At 36.4% G+C, this 18,917-nt stretch overlaps 5 protein-coding genes across 10 annotated transcripts in view; 3 read left to right on the top strand and 2 right to left on the bottom strand.

The window, feature by feature from the left end:
* The window catches only part of LOC123866592, a 50,826-nt gene extending 42,421 nt beyond the window's left edge, over positions 1-8,405 (top strand). For 2 of the 3 annotated variants that reach the window (XM_045908242.1, XM_045908243.1), the window contains 2 exons: positions 135-256; positions 386-2,069. In XM_045908242.1, coding sequence (XP_045764198.1) covers positions 135-256; positions 386-1,111 — 848 coding nt within the window. In that variant the 3' untranslated portion in view covers positions 1,112-2,069. Of the gene's footprint in view, positions 1-134; positions 257-385; positions 2,070-8,394 lie in introns of those variants that run through there. The other variant, XR_006796228.1, reaches the window with a different exon arrangement.
* Positions 3,931-5,246, top strand: LOC123866594. Its single transcript, XM_045908246.1, has 2 exons — positions 3,931-4,011; positions 4,387-5,246. The coding sequence occupies exon 2, from the start codon at positions 4,391-4,393 to the stop codon at positions 5,240-5,242; it is 852 nt and encodes a 283-aa protein (XP_045764202.1). The 5' UTR covers positions 3,931-4,011; positions 4,387-4,390; the 3' UTR covers positions 5,243-5,246.
* On the bottom strand, positions 6,834-10,318 carry LOC123866597. Its single transcript, XM_045908247.1, has 2 exons — positions 10,288-10,318; positions 6,834-7,406 (listed from the first exon to the last, which is right to left on the bottom strand). Exons 1-2 carry the CDS (start codon positions 10,294-10,296, stop codon positions 6,870-6,872), a joined length of 546 nt encoding a protein of 181 aa, XP_045764203.1. The 5' UTR covers positions 10,297-10,318; the 3' UTR covers positions 6,834-6,869.
* Positions 10,319-11,413: 1,095 nt separating this feature from the next.
* LOC123866741 (titin-like) lies at positions 11,414-13,379 on the top strand. Its single transcript, XM_045908421.1, has 2 exons — positions 11,414-11,509; positions 12,270-13,379. The coding sequence occupies exons 1-2, from the start codon at positions 11,507-11,509 to the stop codon at positions 13,377-13,379; spliced, it is 1,113 nt and encodes a 370-aa protein (XP_045764377.1). The 5' UTR covers positions 11,414-11,506.
* A 50-nt stretch (positions 13,380-13,429) lies between these two features.
* LOC123866591 (cytochrome P450 302a1, mitochondrial) lies at positions 13,430-18,617 on the bottom strand. 4 transcript variants are annotated; one of them, XM_045908238.1, is made up of 8 exons: positions 18,287-18,617; positions 17,229-17,460; positions 16,478-16,662; positions 15,772-15,973; positions 14,716-14,875; positions 14,397-14,645; positions 13,672-13,878; positions 13,430-13,564 (listed from the first exon to the last, which is right to left on the bottom strand). In XM_045908238.1, exons 1-8 carry the CDS (start codon positions 18,591-18,593, stop codon positions 13,451-13,453), a joined length of 1,656 nt encoding a protein of 551 aa, XP_045764194.1. In that variant the 5' UTR covers positions 18,594-18,617; the 3' UTR covers positions 13,430-13,450. The 4 variants fall into 4 exon arrangements, with proteins under 4 accessions (XP_045764194.1, XP_045764196.1, XP_045764195.1 ...); XM_045908240.1 differs by having other exon boundaries at positions 14,454-14,645; XM_045908239.1 differs by having other exon boundaries at positions 16,535-16,662.
* Between the last annotated feature and the right edge of the window lie 300 nt (positions 18,618-18,917).

The following is an 18,917-nucleotide window of genomic DNA, read 5'->3' as shown; positions in this document are numbered from 1 at the left end:
AGAACGGTCGTAAAAAATGACGATCGTATCTGTTAATCTCACACCCACGTCCCAAGGAACTTACTCAAATCATACAAATGAAGTTGAAATCAGTGAATCATTGTAATACGAAGTGATACATATTCTTTTTCCAGGAACCACGGGTTGGGTGGGCGCCGATGGATTTTTAAGGCTTCAAGACTACATAGCTGATGACCAAGGATACAGAATCTATAAGTCCAAAACGGTCTACGTGGGAGAAAATCGACCTATAGGGGTATGTATCAACTTCTACAACTTTGATATTAGTAAAATATTATACGGCTTTGGCATGTATGTACGTATGTAGGTAATGTTTATTGCTGCTAATCTTCGCTGATTGTCTTATTAAATTATTTGCTTTTAGGAATCTCTAAGAATTGCAAAAACGGCACCAACAGATTCTGGATACAATATCACACCAGCACCAGCACAACATCCACCAAGAGGAACACCACGGTTCACTACTACAACCCACGCTCCATTGCCATCTTCAAGTACGAATCCACTGAATCCCTACCCATCGGTCGTGGCCATAACGCCCCCACCACCATATTCTAGCTCATCGTCTACACCGAGAGTTGAAGTGTCACCCAACTCGATTGATTCATCTCCTACATATGACCCTAGACCAACAGTTCCACCCATTACAGCAGATGAAGCTACTCCTCGACCAAATCCTTATGATTACGACTCATCAAATACTAATAGCATAGACGGCTACTATGCCAGTGATAGCACGCCTCAAGGACGTTTTGACTTATTCAACCCGAACTCTTATAGACATGCCAATGACTGGACAAGAAGACAACCTGGCATACGCGTTGGTGACGGCTATACGCCCCAGTTCCCAGGTTACGATGGCGTTGCATTTAGACGAAACGGATTCCGATACTACCTTCCTAAACAATACCACGAGGAAGAAACGCGAGATGCTGACGAACGAACTGGCAGTTTTGGATATATAGATCCATTCGGAATTCGGAGAGTAATTTATTATAATACGGCGCCGGGCCAAGGTTTTCAAATTCGGAAAAACAACCGATACGTCGGTCACGACGCCACTCCTTATGATCCGAGGCCTGTAAATTAAGCTAAGTCATTATTTTCGTATGTGTATTGAAGTTACCACCTGTAAATCAGTATTTCTAGTTAAAATAATAATTCTTTCAAATTGATTGGTAGAGACAAAACGATTGATCCTCGAACGAAAATTCTTAGCCATATGTATCTACATAGATAGGTATAATGCAATATTATATTTTATTGATCTAAATGATCTAACTTATAAATTAACTTAAAAATATAAATAATAATTTATTAACAGATTTTATGTTCTTTACTTCGATATTTACTAAATAAATTGTAATTATGCTTGGTTAAAATAAGTGAAGTCATGAAATAAACCTGTGCATGTGTATAGGTAGGTACTTAAATAATAGTCTCATAATATTCAAAATTGATCCAGTGATACTTTCGAAGAAATTGAGATTGAGACTAATAGTAATTATCGCTTTTAATAAATTAAATTTTGAGTAAGTAAATAGGCATAAATACATGAAAGTTTAGTCAAACTTGTAAAATACTTAGTAGGACCAATGTATCTAAATATTTATATTACCCAGATGTACCTAGACCCTAGATACCGTCAGCACAATCGTTTTATTTTTTTAGACAAAGGGGAGCATTGAACTTGACTTGATTTGTCACAAAGCCATTTTCTTGCTAATGAGTCTGCGTAGGCGTCTCATGTTCATGTTTATGTGCCCTTTTTAGGAATGTTATACAAATATAGGATAAAATATGTATCACATAATATACCTAGAGTTTTTTTCGAAGTATATCCATTATCTATTTAAAAAATGTTAAGTAAATGCTTTTTATCATAATATAACAATAGTTTATTTCTGCACCAGATAGGTAGTACCTACCTACTGTTTTTAAAACCATATTTTATAATATTTTCTACCTTTAATGTACACTATAGGTACGTTAACAGGGCTCTCTCCGTCACTCGCTTCATACAATCGTAGTTCCAATTTCATTTGAATATTAAGCAACCAAAGTTCATGAAATTTTGCAGACACATTCTAGAAACTAATATCTGTGTCTGTGGTGTTTTAGATTTTTCTAAAAATATGTAGTTTTAAAATTACAAGGGCTCAAAGATTTGTATGTAAAATAAGACCGCGTAACTTTGAAACCGAATATTTTAACAGAAATCTGGAAACCACAGACATAGATATTAGTTTCTAGAATATGTCTGCAAAATTTCATGGACTTTGGTTGCTTAATATTCAAATGAAATTGGAACTACGTTTGTATGAAGCGAGTGACGGAGACACCCCTCTTAATGTAGCTTAATAGATTAAATTCATATTGATGTAAATAATTTAATTATTTCGAATATTTTAAGCTTGGTGAAAGAGCAAAGCTGGTTATAGCGAATGATTTGTCATTATTTAAATGTTTGTTGGAGAAAAATGACACCTCGTTCCTATAACTATTCAGTGGGATTATATTATTATTTACGACTTGATTCACGTTATTTTATTGTTACATTATTTATATTAAATTATTATATAGGACCAAAATAATTATAAGATATCCAGTGTGCACTTACCTACTAATAGTACTAATAAGTGTAATTATTTCTTAGCTTATTCTTTGTGTGCTATGTATATTTTAAGAAATTAATTAATTGTTCTGTTCAATTTCAAATAAATAATTAAAGTATTTTTTATGTTTTTGTTTTGTGAAGTAAGTACTCTGAACACAAAAAGGTTTTTATAATTTTTCGTTCGTTAGATTTTTAAATAATCTCTGGTATACATTGGGCATATATCTATACTAATAATAGGTATAAAGATTTTGTAAGCTTGTTTGTAGGAAGTAGTCTCTGGAACTTGGAAATTCTACCACTAAGGGGGTTAAATAGATAATGAAAATTTAAAGGAAACTTCGTCATTTTCAATTTTATGAAAATTGATATACTTATTAGACTTTCGGTTATAAATGAAGAAGTACATAATTAAGTACCGACTTATTTTTGGAAATCCTACCCTATACCGATTTTGTTTTCTACTGGAGTTACTTTTCTGCTAGTTTCCCATACAAAAAAATCGGTCAAGTGCGAGACACGAAGGGTGCCGTACCTACCATCGTACAAGATTATGCACTTTTTATTTTTTAATTAACATGGCGGTCATTTTGAACTTTTTATTGTGTTGTTATAGGGAATACACAATACACATTACATACTATGTGAAAATTTCAACTCTCCACCTATTACGGTTCATGAGTTACAGCCCGCTGACAGACAGACAGACGGACGGACAGCGGAGGCTTATTAATAGGGTCCCTTCGGATATGGAACCCTAAAACCTGGCAAAAAAAAGTCAAAATTCAAAATAAAGGCGAAAGTTTGTATGTGTGTGTGTGTGTGTGTGTGTGTGTGTGTGTGTGTGTGTGTGTGTGTGTGTGTGTGTGTGTGTGTGTGTGTGTGTGTGTGTGTGTGTGTGTGTGTGTGTGTGTGTGTGTGTGTGTGTGTGTGTGTGTGTGTGTGTGTGTGTGTGTGTTTGTTACTCCTTCACGCAAAAATCACTGGACGGATTTGGCTGAAATTCAGAATGGAGATAGATAATATCCTGGATTAGCACATAGGCTACTTTTTATCCTGGAAAATCAAAGAGTTCCCACGGGATTTCGAAAAACTTAAATCCACGCGGACGAAGTCGCGGGCGTCAGCTAGTAGGTTATAAATACAATTTTCATTCTTCGTACAATAAGCAGGGACCTACCTACACAATTTCTGGAAAAATTGATAGCGATTAGTAAATTGATGTTACCCAATCTAGGCAATTATATATAGGTAATTGCATCTTTCACTAGTAGGTACTTATTAAAAACTAGATTTGTTTTAAGTAATGAGGTACGACTGTATAAAAAGTGGAATATGACATCAGTTCATCAGATGGAGCACACACTTTGAATGTAAGTAAGCATACCTAGACATAATATTATTTATTTAATCCTAATATTCTGTTCATTTTATAGCTGTTATAATCAGTTATAGTCAACAACAGTATCTATTAAGTTAATGGTCCAATATTTTTAATGATGATACAATTGACAATTTGATAATATAACATACTCTTGCCCTTCTTTTACCTACCAGTAAGCCTAGCTTCTTGATTTTATATAGATACCTAATAAAAAGTGAACCTCATGAACTTTTCGACGGGTAGGTTTGAAGTATTTCTAGTGTACCTAAATACAAGTAAACATGTCATCTTTTGTTCCCTAACCGTATAAAATCTTAGTTAAATGTTGACTTTCTAATGTTTTTTTTTTAATATTTTCTTACAGAAAGATGCGCTCTATACGAATTTTCTTACTTTTCGTGGCGTCAGTTCTAGCAACGGACAATAAAAATTATAATGGGCAGCCAGTGGATTACTTTGATGATGACTTTCAGTCGAATTTAAAAGTTGGTCCCGATTCAACGTTCTCTTTCAATTTTGAGCAAATAAGGCATGACCAACCCCCTCAAGTAGAAATGAGAGAAGAAAATGTTGGCAGGTATTTCCACACCAGACCACAAACTACGACGACTGCTTCAATATTCTCGATGAAAGCCGAAAAGGAATCACAGCACGTATACCCAACAATGACGTTGGCCAACAACTACCATCATCAACAAGATCATCTGAATGAGCCGCATGTAGCATCGGTGCCACTGAAATTTGCCTTTTCAAGACCACAGATCAATCAACAAAACCTTGAGAAGAGTTCAATACTGACCTGGAATAATCCTACAGTTCAACGGAATGCTCATCCAGGAAATTCCCTTAATAACTTTACTCCTCAAGTACCAAGTGCTCCAACACCTGCATCACACACCGCACAGTGGACAGAACTACCAAAAAGTCAAAGCACTCCATCTCCTTATGTCGCACCTAGTCATTCAATAGACATCGAAGGTATTCAGTTCGCGCCATCTGCCTCTTACGTCTCGGATTCAATTACCAATAATGTTCCTCGCCAGCCGCCCTCTCTTGCTAATAGGGGAAAACATAAGTTCAGCTGGGATGATATCAAGAAGGAAAAACCAATCGTGAACCCCCAATACCCTGAGACGTCTAGCACACCACAATCCATTCATAACAAATCGCCGCCACCGGTGCCTACTTTGTCACCTTGGTACGACAATTTTGGCAAATAAAGACGGAAAAAGTGTAGATATTGTAGACCCTGTATTGAAATAATAAAATATGTTATTAAAGTTTACATGTTGTCGTTTTGTTATTAATAAATCCGAATGAAAACTTCAATAGGTAGTTATTAATTTAATGAGACTAGATGTTTTAATCTATGAAAAATACTTATTACGCTTACGACTCATAAGGTTTCCAATTTGCCTTCCCATCGAACTATGAAAGTAAAGGTCTTAAGAGTGCACCTCTGTTAGCGCACACACCAAATTGTGCACCATACTAATGCACATAATAATAGAGAATATTATAATTATAGTACACTGCGTAGTTGACTAATCCCACATAATATTTGTACTAAATTAAAAGAGCCTTTTCACTATCACTACCCACTTTTTATCTTAAATTTAATAAAATCATTTTCTTTTGGCTTTGTCGCAGTCGGGTAAAAAAGGAAAAGCTGACTGACTGACTAATCTATCAATGCACAGGTCAAACTACTTACTAGACGGATTGGGCTGAAAAGCACGCATGATCATGGCGTAGACATCTACTACGAAAGGGTTTTTGAAAATTCATCCCCTAAGGGGGTAAAATAGAGATTTGAAAGTGTAGTCGATGCGTATAAAGTCGCTAAGATAGTGTCAAAATATGCAGAATGCACGCCTTATCTTTTAATTGCTTGAATTTGATTTTTTTGCAGCTCCCAGGATTTTTCAACTTGATACTTCCACGGGTTTCTGAGAAAATGGGTATTGACAGACAGACGAACAACGAAGTGATGCTATATGAGTTCCATTTTTCATTTGAGGTTACGGAACCCTAAAAAGGGAAAAGTGACGAAATTTTTATAATATAACTGTGGGTGGTAGCTTAGCATACGTACTCACAGACGGTTAAATTACCGGCTAACTGGTCAATTAACCGCCTTAATTAAATCAACTCTTATAATATATTATAACCACTGACATAACGTGATGTGTGGCGCAATTTAAAAAATAAACGTTTTTCTTACTTATTAGGGTTCTCTACCTCAAAAGGAAAAACGGAACCCTTATAGGATCACTTTGTTGTCTGTCTGTCCGTCTGTCCGTCCGTCAGTCCGTCCGTCGTGTCTGTCAAGAAAACCTATAGGGTACTTCCCGTTGATTCAAATTTGGCTGGTAGGTCTTATAGCACAAGTAAATAATAAATAAATCCGAAAATCGTGAATTTGTGATTACATCACAGAAAAAAAATTGAAATGTGTTTCAATTTTCAAAGTAAGATAACTATACCAAGTGGGGTATCATATGAAAGGGGTTTACCTGTACATTCTAAAACAGATTTTTATTTATTTTTATGCGTAATAGTTTTTGATTTATCGTCCAAAATGTCGAAAAAATACCCGAGTAAGGAACCCTCAGTGCGCGAGTCCGACTCGCACTTGGCCGGTTTTTTTTTCTATCCTATAGTGACCTGTAGTCGCAAAAGGACCTACTCATGATAGGCTTCCTGTCCTCTATTTTATTTGGTAGGATAATATGTACTTGCTAGGATAATTTGGCGAAAAATTAACCCATTATCATCTCAACATTGAATGAAAGAATAAAAAAACTAATTCGAATTTATCATTTTTATTAGAAACAACAATCTTTTCTATTTAACCTCTAAAACATAACCAGGGTAAATAATTCTATGGGAACGGCTGAAAATGGATGGCCATTTGATATTTGGAATAGAAAAGGGCCATTTGATATCTGAAATAGAAGTGGGCCATTTGATATTGCTAAATGTGGAAATAATGTTACTTATGACAGGGATTGTAGGAATATTCTGTTTATTAACTTTTTTATCATCATCGATCTTGGAATCCTCTTCATTTTTAGAGTCTTTATCGCCTTCCGATTCCTCTTTTTCCTCGTGCTTTATCAACTCTACATAAATAGATCCATCAAGTGGAGGCAACATTGGAGGCTCTGGCATACTCAAATAAACAATTTCCTTAGGTGGTTCAGCTTCATTCTCGTCCTTTTTTTCTTCATGTTCACCTTTTTGTGCATCTTCCCGGACTGGTAAGTTGGTATGAAGAACGGAATCGTGGACTGTAACATCACCTGGCAATGAAGGTGGTTCAGGAATGACGGGTAAAGCTGTGGTAAATGCCACTAAACACAGCACGCCCAGAAGATACATCTGTAACAATATGTTATTTATTTTACAACTATCAATATTACTTAAGATTGTAAGTATCATCATCATCAACATCAACTCATTGGCGGCTCACTACTGAGAACAGGTCTCCTCTCAAAATGAGAGGGGTAATCTACCACGCTGGCCAAGTGTGGGTTGGCAGAGTTCACATCCTGTGAGAGCATTATGGAGAACCTCTCATGCAAATGTCCTCACGATGTTTTCCTTTACCGTTAAAGCCGAAAGTTGGAAGTGGCGGCATATAATAATATTCGCGTACTCGATATCGAATTCCGACTAGGAGGCCGAAATCTTAACAACTACGATATCAGATTATAAGTTGGTATAATGGACCTTGAATGTGAAAGATTGACTATAAGAAATAAAAGTTTTTGGGATTTGACACTTAGGAACAGAATATAGGCACTAGCGCCTTCTATATATTTTATAAAAAGTGAGAATTGGATTTTTTTGATTTTTACAAAGAGTCTACAAGGTACAAGTAATATGCGAATTCAAAAAAAAATGACAAAATCATAACTACGTTGGAAAATTAAAAGATAGACACCTTACCTTGGTTCTGCTTGTCTTACAATAATGCACCAGTGGAAATCTTCCCTTTTATATAATCTTATGAAAGTACATAAAATGTTAATTGAAAACCCCATTTGAGAGGTCCAAATCGTTAATTAACTATTAATTTATTTGTGATCACTGATCTATAATTGCTATAGGTACTTACGTACATAATTAATATTTTTTGTCCCAATTCATACAGTAATAAAATATTCGAATAATTTAATAAATTGACTAGAAATATTTTTTCTTCAAATAAACTTTTACAAGTGCTTTTGAATCGTCAAAAGAATATACCTGCACTAGTTCAAAATATCCCTCTTACCGAGAACCAGCAAGAAACTGCGGTTGCTCTTTTCAAATATCCAATTTTATGCCATAGGTAGGTGGGTACTTAATTTACATACCTACTAAGTATGTACCTACGTTAAGTACCACAAGTACATATATTACATCCCACATAGGCACTATTGCCAGAGTGAACTCTTACTAAGGCGAGTCAAATCCACGCTTTTATATCATTCAAACACTTCATTTTTAACATGCTTTTATGTAACTTAATAGATTTTTTAAACTTGGATAAAGGCAAATCTAAAAAAACACCTACCTATTACTTACAAAATGTTACACTCATTCCAGGTGCTCGTTCCCACAAATGACGTAAATAGGCAAGTAAGTTAGCCATATCCCTCACGTATTATTTATTTCTTAGCATTATAAATCCCGTCAATCGCTACAAGGATTCTGTGTTTTCTTTTAGATACCCCTGACCCCACACCAAACCGACGAGTCTTCCACAATTTAGGCACATCAGATAGAATAAATTGCTATTTTTTAGATATTATCGCCTTATCTTGAATTTTTCGTGCACTCTATTAAAAGCATAAGTTAATATTTATACTAATATACCAAAACGGGAACGAAATACTTTTAAAAAGAAATTACTTTTAAATGGCTGGCTATAATGGTTTATCGCCACTAGGGAGATTACAGATTATTACAGAAGAAAACAAAGTAATGAGAAAGATATTAAAGTTGTAAAAAGATTTAGAAGTATTTTTGATTGTGCTTTGAACATTAAAACATAATATGTATTATCGTAGTATCCTACTACAGTTTTCCACAGTTGTGTTCGAGTCAGTCAGAAGAATACAAGTTTTTGAGTTAAAACAGTTGTAATCTAGGGGCGTGTGACATAAAAATACAAAATGTACAAAGTTAAGATTTTATTAAGTTATAGTACAATCCATTACATACATACATTTTTGTTAAAGTTTCACTGGAACTTCGACCGTAACGGGTTCGGGAGCAACGGGTAGATGAGTTCCTTCAACATTAGTGCCATCGAGTCCCGCGCTGTATTTGGTAACATAGGTTTTGCCGTCATCACCGATGTACGAGACTTCGCCTTCCACGACGAGAACATGGCCAGACCCGTCGGGCGAGGGAACAAGGCGGCCGCGCTCCGTGACGATGGTGCCTTCGGCTGTCACGTAGCGTAGACTATACTGCCCGAACTCACGTGTATTTACTCGTGTTCAAGCGCCGGCAACGCTCGACGGGCACCTCTGGATCCACGCTAGGAACTGCCGCTGCCACAGCCAACGAAGCGAACAAAGCCACGAACTAAAATTCAAAAGACAGTCATTTTATGATATAGGAACATTGCAATAAAGGTTATGGCATCTTAAATTAAAAAAAACCGGCCAAGTGCGGTCGGACTCGCGCACCGGGGGTTCCGTACTCAGGTTTTTTTTTCGACATTTTACACGATAAATCAAAAACTATTATGCATAAAAATAAATAAAAATCTGTTTTAGAATATACAGGTAAAGCCCTTTCATATGATACCCCACTTAGTATAGTTATCTTACTTTAAAAATTGAAGCACATTTTAATTTTTTTTTTGTGATGTAATCACAAATTCACGATTTTCGGATTTATTCCTTTACTTGTGCTATAAGTCTTACCTACCTGCCAAATTTTATGATTCTAGGTCAACGAGAAATATATAGGGTACTTCCCGTTGACCTAGAATCATGAAATTGATTGAATACGGTTTTCGGATTATTTCCTTTACTCGTGCTATGAGACCTACCTACCTGCCAACTTTCATCATTCTAGGTCAATTAGGAAGTACCCTATAAGTTTCTTGACAGACACGACAGACATGACAGACAGATAGACAACGAAGTGATCCAATAAGGGTTCCTTTTTTCCTTTTGAGGTACGGAACCCTAAAAATGAACGAGACAGCAGGGCTTTATGCCTGTAAATATATATAATAATTAATTTTATGTTAACTTACCATCTTCATGATGATACGGTGTTTCTCTAGAAGCTTATCTCTGGATAGGTTTGCGATGGCTATTGATGTTAAATAACGCGTTGGTATGATTTTTATTCAAATATTATTATTATGTTGCAAGGGGCATTTTAATGAGTAGATACCTACCTAGTTTAGAAAGTTTAATAATTTTTAGGGTTCCGTACCGCAAAAGGAAAAACGGAACCCTTATAGGACCACTTTATTGTCTGTCCGTCTGTCAGTCTGTCTGTCTATCCGTCCGTCCGTCCGTCCGTCCGTCGTGTCTGTCAAGAAACCTTATAGGGTACTTCCCGTTGACCTAGAATCATGAAATTTGGCAGGTAGGTAGGTCTTATAGCACAAGTAAAGGAATAAATCCGAAAACCGTAAATTTGTGGTTTCATCAGAGAAAAAAAATTTAAATGTGTTTCAATTTTCAAAGTAAGAAAACTGTACCAAGTGGGGTATCATATGAAAGGGCTGTACCTTTATATTCTAAAACAGATTTTCATTTATTTTTATATATGATCGTTTTTGATTTATCGTGCAAATTGTCGGAAAAATTACCCGAGTACGGAACGCCGAGTCTGATTCGCACTTGGCCGGTTTTTTATTCCATTCTAAATAAGTATCATCATTAAAATACAATTGGCAATAAGCTTATTGATATTTACCTAATTATAACAAGGTAAGTATGCATTAACAGGGCTCTCTCCGTCACTCGTTTCATACAATCGTAGTTTCAATTTCATTTGAATATTAAGCAACCAAAGTCCATGAAATTTTGCAGACATATTCTAGAAACTAATATCTGTGTCTGTGGTGTTTTAGATTTTTCTAAAAATATGTAGTTTTAAAATTACAGAGGCTCAAAGATTTGTATGAAAATTTTTAAGACCGCGTAACTTTGAAAGCGAATATTTTAACAGAAATCTGGAAAACCACAGACGATATTAGTTTCTAGAATGTCTGCAAAATTTCATGGACTTTGGTTACTTAATATTCAAATGAAATTGGAACTACGATTGTATGAAGCGAGTGACGGAGAGAGCCCTCTTAATGCATTTAAAATGCCATAAATGTGCCGTATCAGGATTATTAAGAGGCAAGTTTTTGTAATATACATACCGCCTAGAAGTCTTGAATTAGAGAGTTTATATAAAGTAACGAAACCATTAAAATTCGATTGCAATTTTAGTTGAAGCCACAAAGAAGCAAGATGGTAAGTGTTTAATTATTTATTATTATAGCTGTGTGTTTACTTATTGTTAGGGTTCCATACCTCAAAAGGAAAAACGGAACCCTTATAGAATCAGGTTGTTCACTGTCTGTCTATCTGTCCGTCGTGTCTGTCAAGAAACCTATAGGGTACCTACTTCCCGTTGACCTAGAATTATGAAATTGGGCAGGTAGGTAGGTTTTATATCACAAATACAGGAATAAATCTGAAAACTGCGAATTTGTGGTTACATCATTTTAAAAAAACGTGTTTCAATTTTCAAAGTAAGATAACTATACCAAGTGGGGTATCATTAGAAAGGGCTTTACCTGTTCATTCTAAAACAGATTTTATTTATTTTTATGTATGTTTTTGATTTATCGTGCAAAATGTTGGAAAAATACCCGAGTACGGAACCCTCAGTGCGCGAGTCTGACTCACGCTTGGCCGGTTTTTATTATCACACTAATATTATAAAGGAAAAAGTTTGTATGTGTGTGTGTGTGTGTGTGTGTGTGTGTGTGTGTGTGTGTGTGTGTGTGTGTGTGTGTGTGTGTGTGTGTGTGTATGTTTGTTACTCCTTCACGCAAAAACTACTGGACGGATTGGGCTGAGAATGGAGATAGATTATACCCTGAATTAGCACATAGACTACTTTTATCCCGTAAAATCAAAGAGTTCCCACGGGAATTTTAAAAAACCTACATCCACGCGAACGAAGTCGCGGGCATCAGTTAGTTTAAAAAAACAATTTACTTTTCAGAAAACAAAAATATTTGTGGTTTTGGCAATCACAACTTTTACACAATCCAGTTCATCACCCGATGCAGTAGATGACTTCAATAGAATATCATCGAGTTTGTCTCAAAAGAGTTCTGAAATAAAGATCACTGAAGAGAAACGAACGAACAAAGATTCAGAGGCATCGGCGTTTTCGTCACAATTCGCACATCAAGGACATAACCTTTTTTTTCAGCCACAGATCTTAATAGGACCTGGTATTAATACTCCGTTTCTTTCGCGTAAAATAGAAGATAAAAATGAACGTAAGGAAGAAGTTGACATACTTAATAATAAAATTGAATCAAAGAACAATAAAAAATTCAGCAAAAATGTGACAAACGTACTGCTAGACATCCCTGAACCGCCTGTTTTGCCACCACTAATAATGCCAGCCCTTCCGACAGCAGTCATTGTTCAAGAATCAGTCGTTATTCCGCCACACAAAGAACCAGCACCTATCAAAGAAATTATAATTGAACAAGATACTATGGTGATACCTGAACCATCAGCATTTATACCTCTGGAGCCACCAAGCGTTCCCGTAGAAGTCCTATTGCCGAAGCCACTTCCTCATGTACCAACTTGTTTGATTGATAGTATAAAGTACGGTATAACTGTTCCATGTCCACCTACTATAGCAGTCTCGCCGCCAATCATTGAAAAAGTAATGCTAGAAGAAACTTCAATAGTCCCTGAACGTTCTCCAATATTGAAGTTACGTCTGCCAAAAATACCGCTTGGAATAGTATACAATAAACCCGTTAAAACGATAATGCCATATCCAGAAGGTTTTATTAGTACGACTCGATTTCTGCCTTCGCTTAAAGTATCGAAAATCCCATTAGAAAAGTATTATCACCAAAAGCTACTGATCCCTAGGAGACCTTTATCAGAGGTAGCTGTTGAAAAAATACGTAGAAAAAAGGTTAGAGTAATGGAGAAAGTGGAAGAGTTTCCTTCCTTTTCAGCATTTTGTGCTCATAACATTGCCTTAGAACGCGTATTACCAAATATTGTAGTAGGCGAAGAAACTATTCATGTAGAACCTCTGCCGCGTATACTGGAAATTCCAATAAGATCAGTTTATTAAACTTCATTAGGTATTATTTATAAGATAAAAATAAATGATTATAACACTCTTTGGTGGTTAATTTTATTTATTTATAAAAATCTAGGAGTAAAAGATAAGGAAATCGGTTGATCAGGTTTGTTAATTAACAGAGTCTTTACACCGAGTTCACCTCCCATCCATGTAATTTTATATTTTCGAATCAACTGAAACAAAAGTAACAAAAGTGAAATAGGATAGCTATATTATGTATAAGAATAACGTTAATGGGTTGTGTAATACAAGATGAAGGATAAATACATAAAAACCGCACCCGTATTAAAGTGATGCACATATTTTGTTCAGCCAAACGTCTCGCTATGCACGAACGGGGGCCAAATCCAAAAGGCAAGCTTAAAAATGGATGAATGTTTTCAAAATTTTCTGAATCACGAATCCATCTCTCAGGCTTGAAGCGTAATGGATCCTTAAAATATTGTGGCAATCGAGACGCCACCATGTTTTGAGCCACTATCACCGTCTAAAATCAACATTTAATTTAATTATTATTTATCTTACGTACTATGTAGCCATATTATTTAAGACTCAGGTTCAAGAAGACTGTTGTATCGTAGTTAGGTTCCGAAATTACCATAAAAATGCTAGACATGTTATTAAGAATATTAATTACTAGAGGATGCCCGCGACTTCGTCCGCGTGGATTTAGATTTTTATAGATCCCGTGTGAACTGTTTGTCCGGGATAAAAAGTTGCCTATTTTGATTACAGGGACGCAAGCTCCTTCGGTACCAAATTTCATACAAATCGATTAAGTGGATGGGTCTTTAGGAACCCCGCGGGAACTCTTTAATTTTCCGGGATAAAAAGTAGCCTATGTCCGTCCTCGGGATATAAGCTAACCCTGTACCAAATTTTGTCAAAATGGGTTAGGTACACTGTTGGGCCGTGAAAAGGTAGCAGACAGACAGACGGACAGATAGACAGACAGTCAGTCACACTTTCGCATTTATAATAGTATATGGATTATAATTGACATACCCCCTTAGGTATCATAAATCCCTTCAATACCATTTCATTCTGTAAAACTCTCCCTACCCCTATAGAGACGGGATTCAGACGTAGACTTTCTTTAAGGCAGCTTCTAACATACACCGCTTTCGATAAAAGATCAGCAGTCACTTCAGTCTCTTCTGTAGGGAGAAGCTTTGACACTTCTTCGAAAAATAAGTTTTGGCATTCTTGGTTTTGTGCCATATGGTATAAAGCAAAACTCGTAGAATAAGAGGTCTGAAAAATAAAAAAACCAGAATATTATGATTATTGAGGTCTATCGATTTCTTATGCAGTAGGTACCTACCGTGTCTATTGCTGCCATTAAAATATCCACCATGACACCAATTAAATCTTTCATATCTATATTAGGCAACCTAATAAATGCATCCAGCAATGATTTTTCAGCATCATCATTTTCTTTCTCGTAAAAATTTATTCTGTTTAGTAGTATATCCATGCATATTCTGGAAAAAACAAATCATGTACGTACTTTATGTAAAAAGTACCAACCAGGGTAGGCATATCGCCAGATAATCTATACTAATAAATAAAATTGGAGTGTCTGTCTGTAATTTCGAAATAACTACCGCATATTAAGGTCATATGGTTATTTGAACGATACCTACTATAACTGAATCACACGTTTTTATTGTCTGACTGTTTGAAAAGGCTAATCTTCGGAATGGCTGAACCGATTTTGACGGGATTTTCACAGACAAGTAGAGAATTGATCAGGGAGTAACATAGGCTACTTTTTTAACCGACTTTCAAAAAGGGAGTTGTGTTTTTCTGCCTATGTACACCGAAATCTCCGAGATTTCTGAACCGATTTGCGTCATTTCTTTTTTAATCGATAGAGGAACTTTGCGACATTGTTTCATAAAAAATTTGGAGTCCAACTCCTCAATCCTGATGCTGCAGGGGATCTGACCAATCCACGCGGGCGAAGCTGCGGGCATCAGCTAGTCCACACTAATATTATAAATGCGAAAAAGTGTCTGTCTTGCTGTCTGCTAGTTTTCACGGCCCATCAGTTTGACCGATTTTAACGAAAAGTGCCTACCTAAACAGATATGCATCCCAGGGATGCGAACCATCTGTTGTTATGTTAAACTTATGCTAGGTTCTTTTTATCCCGGTAAATCAAAGAGTTCCCACGGAGTTTTAAAAATAGCTAAATCCACGCCGAAGAAGTCGCGGGTAGCATCCACATTTTGATACAGAGATAGCTTACATTCCAGAGATGGATATAGGCTAATTTTATCCCGAAAAATCACAAATTTCCACGGTTTTTTTAAAAACCGAAACTTAGCGGACGAAATCGCAGGCATCATCTAGTTAGCTATAATGAAACATTTACTTTTCTAAATATTCCTGAGATTTGACAAGTTTTCTGTACAGAGGCGTTTTAAAGAACCTCCACATGATCCCGTTATCGAGTTTCATAATGCCACTGTTGGAACCGAAAGCGGCAGCAATAACTTTACTACTCCGAGATTTTGGATCCTGCTCTTGTGGTGAAAAACTTTGAAAATCTTCGTTGAAAGCAATTTTTCCTATGACTGGAACAAGACAATAAAGCAGTTGATCACACACACTATCACATCTCACTAATAATAATATTATGAAGGTGAAAGTATTTGTCTGTGTGTGCATATGTGTGTGTGTGTTTGTGTGTGTGTGTGCGTGTGAGTGTGTCTTTCACGCAAAACTACTGAACGGATATGGCTGAGGTTTGGAATGGATATAGATTATACCCCGGATTAACACTGGGATTTTTAAAAAGAAAGTCACGGGAATCAGCTAGTTTAAAATAATAATATACATCTATAATCACAGACCATAACCTTTAGTTTAGTCCTTGGTATCTATAATAATTATAGAATGATTATTCTAAGGCTGCAAGGCAGAGGGTTGTAAACATCGTCGGATGAAAAAGCTTTATCTACTGTACGAATGCATAGGCTTGCATATTGATTGCCATAGCTCCAAAATTGCAAGTTACGACAATACCTAGTCGTACCCTCGCCTCAGACCTACTTAGGTAAGTATAAAAATTAGATTACCTTCCAGAAACAATTGATTCAAACGTCGTAAAAAATCTTCATGATGAGATATTCTATCATGCTGGATCCATTCAATGAATCTTTTAACAATATTGTCAACTTCTTGAACGTATTGTTTAGCGTTTTGTGGGCTAGAGAATTTTTTTTGAAAAGCACTTCTTATCCTCCACCAATCAGGACCATTTCTGAATTAACCAAAACAATTTGTTAATAATAGGTAAAAGGTTATCATCTAGAAAAAAAAAGAAATATTTTTGCATGCTCATCGCTCTACCAAGAACGACCATGCACCACCACCCACCGAATCAAGAAAAAGCTTTTAATCTGTCAATCCTTCCGATGAGATATGACCCCTGGTGGTATGTGGTGTCCTGCCGTCAATTCCTTTATAGAATTATTTTCCGTCAATTTATATATAGGTAGTATTGTTTTATTAGCTGACAAGTTAGTATTTAGTATTGGCCTACCTACTCGACTGCTAGTGATTAGCTATATTGCAATGAAGAAGCGCTAGCCTGAAAGTGAAATGGCATTTTATGATACCAATGCTTCCAGTCGGCTTATAGCGTCACTGCCCGAACTCTAAAACGCTTGGTAATCGACTTTATCGATAAGGTGATAACAAGCCACGGCCGAAGCCTCCCGATAGGTAGACTTGAGTAAAAATTGAGAGCTTGCCAGGCGTGGAAATCGAATAATAAGTATACCAAAGACTTATACCATAGGTTACTGAAAACTAAGAAGTCATTACGTTGAAAGAAGACCACCATTGTTATAAACATGTGGTTTGCCAACACGATAATATTGCATGGCGACATGACTCCTCCTTGCTGGGTACCGTTCTTTCTGGCGAAACACGCTTTCAATCAAATCTGGCTCAAAGAGGTGAAGCAATTTCACACCAGGCTCCTCTCTGACAAGACCGCCGTACTTCCGCCAGTTGAGCCATGCAGCTTTATCTATTGCCTCTATATTGTATTCACCTGCAAATAGGATGTACTAGTTATATCTATTATGTATGAGAAAAAAGCAGTGAAAACGCAGTGGTTAAGGCTTCGGTTTCCTATATAAGGGTCCGGGGTTTGATCCCGGGCACGCATCTCTAACTTTTCGGAGTTATGTGCGTTGTATTAAATACGTAGATACCTATCCACTTATCACTCGTTTTAACTATGAAGCCAAATATCGCGAGGAAACTTGCATGCCTGACAGTATTCCATAATGATCTCAACCGTGTGTAAAGACTGCCAATCCGCACTTGGCCAGCTTAGTGGACTATGGCCTGTTTGCTTTGGAAGGTTAGGGGTTCGATTCCAGGCACGCACCTATTCGGAGCTATGTGTGTTTTAAGCAATTAAGATTCACTTGTTTAAAGGTGAAGGAAAACATCGTGAGGAAACCTGCATGCCTGAGAGTTTTCCACAATAATCTCAAAGGTGTGCCGGCGATGGATTGATGATATACAAGTATTATCGTTCGCTGGCGTTAGAGTCGCACTCCGATTTTCCAAACTTTGTGGCTTTAGACTGTTCATTCCAGTATTCAATATTTTTAAAATATTAATAGGTAGGTAAGTATCTAAGATCAAGCCCTACACACAGAACTCAGGCATGTATAGGTATGCTGATGAGCAATTAAAAATTAATTTAATTAGGTATATAACATAGTATCCTAGGTACCTACCTAGTTTTTAGACATGCTAAGGTATTTATCGAGTTTCAAGTTGGAAAATAAGCAGAGAGTCACGATTTTTGTAAGTACATAAAGTGAAGCAGGAGTTGAATGTTCATTTTGGTATCTCCAACTTACCAATGCACGGCCAATATTTGTACAATGTCCCAACTGCAGGATAACTTTTAGGGCCCGGAATATTCTCAAAATTTAAGACACTTGGATTACTGGTTTTATTTTCCAAACTACCATTTTCTTTTACGGAAGAACTTAGCCTACATTTCGAAAAAAACACTGCTTTTTTTAAGGAGAATGCTTTCTTAAGCATTTGAAGCATATCTGTAAGGTAAACAAGACGAGTAGAATGTAGATTCGTAATGTTCCCACTACGGCTCTGGACTGAGCTCGGATTACAAATATGGTCATAGTAAAATGAGATGCGCATACACAATAAAAGCAAAAAGTTGACTAAAATAACCGGTCAAGTGAGAGTCAGACTCGCACAAAAAGGATTCCGTACTATCATACAAGAAATAATACGTTTTTATGTAAGTTGTAACTAACCACAACGGTTTTCGGATTTTTCCTCTAAATGTGCTATAAGACATTGCTACCTGATAAATTTCATAATTCTAGTTCAACGAGAAATACCCTTATAGGTTTGGATTCCCTTGATGGGTCTTGACAGACAGGACAGAAAGGCAGAGACAGGCATACAGATAAACAAACAGACAGACAGACCGACAACCATCCGACAGCGAAGTGATCG

Source organism: Maniola jurtina, chromosome 7 (assembly GCF_905333055.1).
Source record: "Maniola jurtina chromosome 7, ilManJurt1.1, whole genome shotgun sequence".
Classification (NCBI taxonomy): Eukaryota; Metazoa; Arthropoda; class Insecta; order Lepidoptera; family Nymphalidae; genus Maniola; species Maniola jurtina.
This window is presented reverse-complemented; position numbering and strand designations above follow the sequence as displayed.